Source organism: Vombatus ursinus, unplaced genomic scaffold, assembly GCF_900497805.2.
Source record: "Vombatus ursinus unplaced genomic scaffold, bare-nosed wombat genome assembly UNPS02014768.1, whole genome shotgun sequence".
NCBI classification, from domain to species: domain Eukaryota; kingdom Metazoa; phylum Chordata; class Mammalia; order Diprotodontia; family Vombatidae; genus Vombatus; species Vombatus ursinus.
In genome coordinates, this window is record NW_020954546.1 from 8,772,054 (window position 1) to 8,780,524 (window position 8,471).

An 8,471-nucleotide genomic window follows, 5' to 3' on the forward strand; every position below is an offset into this window, starting at 1 on the left:
ATTAACAATATCTTTTGCTTTTGCACCACCTTCATTTCCAAATATACCCCTCCACCTACCCCAGCCATCCCCTGTAATAATAAATGTGAACAGGGTGTGGTGGCACATCCCTGTAATGCCCTGTAGAGGCTGCTGGGTGGCTCAGTGGATAGAGCACAGGGTCTGGAGCCAGGAAGACCTGAGTTCAAATTTGATTTCAGACACTTCCTAGCTGTGTGACCCTGGGCAAGTCATTTAACTTCTATTGGCCTCTGTTTCCTCAACTGTAAATTAGGGATGATAATAATAGTACCTACCTCTCAGGGTTTTTGTGAGGATCAAATGAGATAATATTTGTAAAGTGCTTGGCACATAGTAAGTGTTTAATAAATGTTTGTTTCCCCTCCCCTCTTTGCTGCCAGAGTGGCTGAGGCTGGTGGATCTCTTGAGCTTGGGAGTAAGGCTAAAACTAGTGGGGTGTCTGCATCAAATAAAATACACAGGACAAGGAGACCAAATATATTGAAATGAAGATGTAATTGTTTTCCAACCAAATCCATGCACCCCAGGTTAGTAACACCTGATGGGGGTGGGAGGATGGTTCTTACAGCTCTCTCTCACAGAGCTCATGTCTCTGTCCCTCGGTTACCTGACCAGGTAATTCCCTCTTTTTGAGGTTTATCCCCTCCATTCACAGAGAAACCTAATCCTCCCCAGCTACATGACCTGACTGTTTTTGAAGATATGATGGTCATCTCCTATCTGGATGTACTTTTTATTTTGTGATGTGAGGGCTAAGCCTCCCTCCCTCCCTCCCTCCCTCAAGGGATGACTTCTGATTTGTCTGGTGACTCACAAATAGGTGGGTATCCTGCAGAAGAAACCATGCTTGGTTTGGAGTCAGAGGACCTGGGCTCTTCTAAGCGCCTGTAGACAAATCACTTAGCCTTTCTGGGCCTCGATTTCCTCATCTGTAAAATTGAGGGTGGGGTGTTGAATGGACAGTTTCTAAGGTCCTTTCTGGCTCTACATCTCTGATCTTCAGTCACCCAAAGGTCCCTTTACTTGATCTCCTTTGACCTGTGGCTGTAGTGATTTAAGTTGTAGTCACAAGTCAATAGCTCTTACAAAATGTGAAGAACTGGGACTCTTCTTGAGGGATTCATTGGTTTCTCACTTTTCTGGTTTGTTGCCCCCATCCAGATAATCTGGGAACTTCCTGTTTGTTGCTACTACAGGGTGTTGTCCAAAACGCCCCTTGCGAGCACACATTTCACAAGGTTCAGAGGCAGGCAACGTAGGTTTATTTATAGGTCAGAGGATATAAATAAGACTCATATCAGAGCCTCTTTTAAAAAAAAAACCATATCTGCCAGTGAATAACCTTTCCCAGAGTCCTTTGCAGTCTCAGACACTTAACTATCCTCTTGGGTAGGGCTCCAGCGGGAGGTGGCTCCCCCACATCAATAAAACCTCACTTTCACCCTCATCCAATATTTTATTGACGGCAATAGGAGAGGCTGATTTGAGCTGCATCTTCTTTCTCTGACCTGACCACATGGTGCCCTCTCCCAGCCCATCTGTGCTAACAAAGAGAACTGGGGCCCCAAAGGTTACTGGCTTGGGAGAAGACCTGGATTATACATATACTGGATACCTAATTAGTCTCTGAAATTATAATTGAAAGATGATTGTACCAAGACTGTCAAGCAGGACAGTTATTGGGTAGGTGAGAATGATAGTTAACTATTTTCATAATTTAAAAAAAAAAAATGAAGGCAGGTTGGTCCTTCTCAGACATGCCAGTGGTCAATATGGCTTCAAGGATTACAAACCCAAATACAAACTCTAGAAGGTTTCGATTAAGAAATAAAATAACCAAAGGCAGAGCACTGGGGAAGGGTGATATTCATAACCAGCATCAGTCTTTTAAAAAATCTTCTGTATCTCCATAGGGAATAGAAGCCCAACCCTGACTAGGACCATTGGTGGTGGCAGCTGCCTTCCTGTTCCCACAGCTCAGGTGCCTTGCCTTCTTGGTGAGGCGAGGTGAAGATCAGCTATCTTGTTGAGACAGGATGCAAGGTACAGAGAGAAAGAGGAAAAGAGGAGAAGAGCAAAGATGCATGGGGAGGAAGGAAGAGGGGAGGAAGGTGGAGAGACAAACAGAAAGAAAAGTATGTTTGGTTTGCTCATCACTTACCTCCTGTAAGCACACCACAGTTAATTGGTGTTATAGCTGGGACTCTCTACGGTGACAGGGCAGCATAATTATAGTGTAAGCAGCCTGGGCTGAATTATCTGAATTATTCCATCATTGCAGACTCTCCTTTCTAATAAATTAACCTCTTACTCTTGGGAAGAGGAACAGGGGAAGCCATGACTCATGAGATGGTCAAGGGATTTGAGTAAGGACACAGCCTGGGGGTACTCCCTGACCTCCAAGCTGCCTACCCTTGGATCAATGCCCTGAAGAAGCACAAATAAAATGCCTACATTGGGGAGACCCCCCAAGAACTACACAGAATCATCAATGCCTTCTCCTCATCCCCAAAGGTTTGCTTGAGTCTAAGCCTCTGACCACTGAGAAGCAAATTCAACCTCATGGGTCAAAATAATTTAAACAGAAACAGAAGTGGCCCTTCTGAGATCTCTATCCCTTTAAGTTACCAGCGCCCTCCCCCTTCTCAAAATATTGTGTCTTTACTTAGCTGTGAACATATTCTATTCCCCAGCAATAAATGAGATATTGATAAAGCACTTAGGACAGTGCCTGGCACATAGGAGGTGCTTAATAAATGCGTGTCCCTTTCCTCCTCCCTCCCTCCCCCAGTAAAATGTAAACTCCTGGAGGGCAGATATTGTCTCACTTTTGAATTTGTATCCTGAGCCCCTCTTTTGTGTAGGCAATACCCAGTGAGTATGGAATCAATGTTTTTTTTGTTTTTTCATTAATTTCCCCAGACTGAGAGACAGAAATGGTCCAAGAATCAGGAGCCTGTGACAGCAGTCCCTACAAGGACAAACAAACTGGGGGTGGACTCCTAACTGTATACTAGGAGCATTTTGGGCTGCATTTCCTAACCTCCATCTGGACTCCCTAAAGTCCCAGAGATGGCTAGTTGGTGGAGTGGATAGATTGCTGGATTTGGGAGTCAGGAAGATCTGAGTTCAAATCCAGACTCAGATATATAGCTATGCATCCCTAGGAAAGTCACTTAACCTTTCTCAGCCCCATTTTGTTCATCTGTAAAATGGGCATAATAATAATAATAGCACCTACCCCATAGGGTTGTTGGAATCCAAGTTCCTGTCCTCAAGGAGCATACATTCTAATGGGGGAAGACAATACAGTGAGGTCCTAGGATCTGAGGACCACTAGGCTACTTAGGAAGGACTAAAGGACAACAGGGAGCCCTAATCTCAAAAAAAAAAAACCCACAATAATATATATGAAAACTTTTCAGCGAAATTATCCAACACATGAAGGCAGCTGATAGGCGATGTTTCACACCTATTCTCAAACATCCTGTTTGATGAACTCCTGCTTTTCTTTCAAAGCCCAGGTTGAGAACCATATTTTCTGTAAAGCTTTACCTAATCAGTCTTCCACCCCCAGCCAGAAGTAATGGTTCTCTCCGCCAATTGAACTGAGGCGCGCCACAGACCTTTCCCTTCCCCAAGTTAGCCCTCATTGCCAAATTGCCTAGTTCCCCTTGCATAAAGGCCACTATCAGCTGAGCACTGACCTTCACATTCTCCCTCTTCTGGAGGTATCCCGTGGCCCCATTCATTCTCTTCTTGGTTGTGGACCACCAGCCCTGCCATTGCTGTCCAAGGTGCTTGGATCCTTGCCATCTGCCCTGCTACTTTCCCTGCCTAAGTGATTGTCTGGTATTTCTATCTGCCATGAACTGAACATAGAAGAAGCCCGACTTTGTGTGCTATCTCCCCCTAGTGGAATACAATCTCCATGACAGCAAGAACTTTCTTGTATTTTCTACCTATAACCCCGAGTACTTAGCACAGTGCTAGGCACACAATAAGCACTTAATAAATGCTTTCCCATTCCATATGATCTTCCTTATTAGAATGTAATCTCCTTAATAGCCAAGATTGTTTCCATCTTTATCTCTGTATCCCTATCGCCTAGCCCAGAGCCTGGCACAGAGTAGGTGCTTAATATATGGTTGATTGATTGATTAATCAATTGATTATTGATTCCCTTCTCTTTGTATTCCTAGCATACAACCTAAGTCTACTGGTGCTCAGTCATTGTGTTTTGATCATTATCTATTTCAAAGATGTCATTGATAAAAATAAAGAATCAAGTCCCAAAAGTCTTAGTGCAACTTTCAGCTTTAACAACTAAAAAGCTTTAAGCTTTAACAGGTTAAAATTGCACTAAGACTTTTGGGACCCCCTGCATGCCAAAATATTTACTGCAGCACTTTTTGTGGCAACAAAGAAAACAAAGCAGGTGCCCATCAATTAGGGTATGAGGAACAAGTTGTGCTACATGAATGTAATGGAATATGACTATCCCATAGGAAGTGATGATAAATACAGAGGCCAGGGAATACTTAGCTGAAGTAAGCAGAACAAGGAAAATAATACACATGACTGGAACAAAGAACCATGAGTAAAATCTATAGAATCATAGTGACCAAGCTTGGCTCCAAAGAGGAGAAGTGAGAATTCATCTCTCTCCCTTCTTTGCGGAGGTGGGGAACTGTGGTTATGGAACACTGCACACAATGCGTGGATGAGGTGTTCGCTTCACTGAACTGGCTTTTTCTCTGTTTTACTCTTTGCTATAAGGGCTGGTTCTCTAGGAAAGAAGAGAAGGGAGAAATATGGTGGGGATAAGGGGGGGTGAGGAGGGAGAATGTAGGTGATGTAAACATAAATGATGTCAATTAAAATTAAAAATTCAATTTAAAAAATCATCAGTAGTGTCCATAAGTGATGTCTCTAAATTTTCCACAAATATGTGTGAATTTCACACATCCCTCTGTTCATGGCACGGACCCAAACTATCAATATTTTAATGCCTTTTCCTAAGGCAGAGTCTTTCTTAAGTTAAGAAATCATCCTTCACACCCAAAACATTAACAGAATAAAATTTCTTCTTTATTTATTAATTTAGTTTTCTTTTCTCTCAACATTACATCCTTCCAGCCACAACATGATAGGGAGCCTACAGAACATGGAAAGGAGTCTATGGTTAGCCATCAACATCAAAACCTAGCAATGTTCCTGCCGCTCCACTGAGATCTATAAATAGGATGAAGTTTCACTTGGCAAAAGGGAAAAACCAACGTCTGATATAATGACCACACCCAGAAAAGAGACAGAATAAAATAGGATGTTTTATTTGACACCCCCAATTTTCTGACCCAAGTTGCTTCCTCAACATGATGAAAAGTCTTGGGATGAGCAAAGCTCTTCGAAATTCTCTTTAGAATTATTCATCGCTCTTGACAAATTGAGCCAAAACACCCAGAATTTGAAGTCAATGGCCCAGAATAGTCAAGGATTCAATGAAGTGGATTAAAAGGCATTGTCTCCAAGGAAGAGATTTCAGGCTTTCATTCTAGAGGCCTGTCGACCACAAAGCAGAATAGTCAAGGCTGCCAGGATTTGTACCCATTTCTTTGAAGTCATTAGCCAGCTGCCAAAAATGAATGAAATTGATCAAATTCCCTAAAAGTGAATTTTCTCAGAGTTGTAACAGAGGTTGAAACTGAGGGCTTCTCCTGCTTCCATCCCTTAGCCCAGCTTGTCCTCCATTTCTAGAATGAATGAATCAATGAATTAGGCCTTTATAAAGCACCTAGTGTGTACAAAGCACTGTGCTAAATGCTAGATAGAAGAGAGACAGTTTATGCTCTCAAGGAGCTCTCAGTCTAATGAGGGAATACAACACATGGGGAAGGATTAGCTGCCAAGTCAAGTGGGAAGGTCCCATGGTCCTTAGGATGGAGCAGCAAAGCAAATAGTCTTGCCTCTTGTTAAATGTCATCTTCACTGATAAAAATCATAGCGGTCTCTGATGTTGAACCATTTGATAAAGCCAAGGACAAGAACTTTCTTCTGGGGATCTATGACTATGGGTGTAATATCTACAAGAGCAGTTGCCCAGTTATATCTTCCCACAATGGTGGCTAAGAGCGGTGGGCTGGAAGTATTGTCATTCCCAAGGCTCTGGGGCTGGGGCTCCTGGGCTATCTTCATCAGGCTCAGAGGGGAGGTGGTGGTCAAGATGGTGGTGGTGGTTTGACTTTCTTGGCACAGGCTCTCTCCTCTCCCTTTCTCAGGGTATCTTGTTGCTCTAATTAGGCTGGTTTACCTGCCTAGAAGGGTCTTGTTGAAAGGTGGCATGGTATTGTGGAAAGAATGCTGGTCTGGAGTCAGAACACCTGCATTCAAATCCTCCTTCTTCCATCTGCATAACCTTGGCAAATCGCTTACTTTTCTGTGCCTCAGTTCATGGGCTCATGGACTTAGAGCTAGGAAGGGCCTGGGAGTCCATTAAGTGGAACCCTCCCACTATTTTTCAGATGAGAAAACTGAGGCAGAGTCCAGGAATTGGAACCCAAGTCCTCCTGACTTCAAGTGCACTGATCTATGCACCACCCTACTGCCTGTCTTTTGTGGTTTGCTCATCTGTAAAATGGGAGCGTCTCAAGGTCCCTTCCAGCTCAAAATGTAGGACACTATGATCTCACATCCACCTGTTGGAATCCTTTCAAAGCTCAGAACATGTCACTTTCTGCCCCTCCCCGACTGTCCCCAACCTCCTAGCTGTTAGCGTTTCCCCTTCTCACCCTTCTCCCTGTCTCCAATAGAATATAAACTTCCGAGGGCAAAGACTGTTTTCATTTCAGTCTTTGTAAACCAACATCTAGCACAGAGTAGGTGCTTTATGCTTCTTTCATTCTACTGATGTGCCACAGTCAACATGATAAAGAAATGGCAGATCTGGGGCAAGTGTTCCAACCTGTACATTTAGCGCAAAATAGAGATGAGAATGATGGGTTTTTGACTGGGAAGAAAACACCAGGCCCATTGTCATCCTTTCCCAGCAGGCAGGTAGTTCCCAAACCTTTTCCCCAACCACCGCCAAGATGAAAGAGCCCAGGTAGTGTATCTTGGTTAGGCCTGCCTGCCTGGGGGCCTGGAGGCCAGCTCCAGCCCCAACTCCTGTGTTTGATTTCAAAACAGAAATAAAACCATAACGCTCTTCCTTCCTTTCATGATTAAGACATGGGGCAGGTCCCAAAAGCCCAACAGAAAAGAAATCAGATTGTTCTCCTGCAATGGGGGTGATTCAAGCAAAAACACACACACCTCTTGGAGTTCTTGGGACAGTCTAGGAGTGTCTCCCACTAGCAAATATCATAATGATGTCACAGGGAGGCACTCAGATTCAGCGCCCAGTTCTATAAATAAAGTTAAGTCACACTTGCAGAACAAAACAAAACAAAAGCCCACACATTGATACAGTAAAACCAAACCAGACCAAACCAAACCAAAGAAAACACACCCACACCCACACAATGAAATAGGATTTTTGGCTTGAAGTTTTCCAAAAGGAGATGGGAGAACCAAATGTCTTAAATGTGTTCTTCCCTGAAACTTCCTTTTGGATTTTTCACCTCTTTTGCCAAGAATGAGCCAAAGCATTTATTAACCAAAGACACCAGTGACTTTGAAACCCTTGGCCCATGATGGCATCCAGTAGGGATTCCAATGGTACGGACCAAACAGCACTGCTTCCAAGGAAGAGATTTGAACTCGATTCAAGCCTGCCCCTAAAGAAGGTGGGATGTGTGCTTGGGTCACCATCCCATTTCCCTAGAGGGCTGGGCTTCGACTCAGGAGGCCTGGGTTCGAATTCCAGCTCTGACACCGGCCACGTCCTCAGAATCAGGTCCCTTCGCTTCTCCTTTTGCATCTATTAAATGTGGATGATCCTCCACAGGGCTTTGTAAACCTTAAAACACCATATAAATAGGAAATCCTGTTGTACACACACCCCCGCCCCCTCCTCCCTCTCTGCCCATCATACAGAAACCGCGCCAGGGACGATCAGCCTGATGTGGGTGTAGGACTTCCTGATGGTGACGCTGCCGTGGTGGGAGACCCCCCGGGGGAGCACACACTCCTCGGTCAGTTTCTGAGTCTCTGTGTCCCAGCACAGCACGGTGGCAATGACCTCGTTCTTCTCATCCCTTCCCCCAGTAATGTACAGCCTGTTGTTACAGGGGGAGATCCCGCAGCTGGCCCGCTCCTGGCTGAGCTGGGTCACCAGGCACCAGCTGTCCTCCAGAGGGTTGTACGAATACAAGGCTTTCATGGCCCCACCTAGGAGATAAGAGAGATGCCGGCTGCTGTCTGTTGTGCTGAAAGCGTCCACCGAGCCGCTCAGATCCTCCAGACCCGCGGTCCTCCAAACCGATTCAATGAAAATCGTCTATTAAACCCCT

General features: G+C 44.5%; 1 protein-coding gene across 1 annotated transcript in view; it reads right to left on the reverse strand.

The window, feature by feature from the left end:
• Positions 1 to 5,338: 5,338 nt before the first annotated feature.
• The window catches only part of KLHL6 (kelch like family member 6), a 39,335-nt gene continuing 36,202 nt past the window's right edge, over positions 5,339 to 8,471 (reverse strand). The window contains exon 7 of the mRNA XM_027861974.1: positions 5,339 to 8,349. Within this exon, the coding sequence (XP_027717775.1) occupies positions 8,048 to 8,349 (302 nt within the window). The 3' untranslated portion in view covers positions 5,339 to 8,047. The remainder of the gene's footprint in view (positions 8,350 to 8,471) is intronic.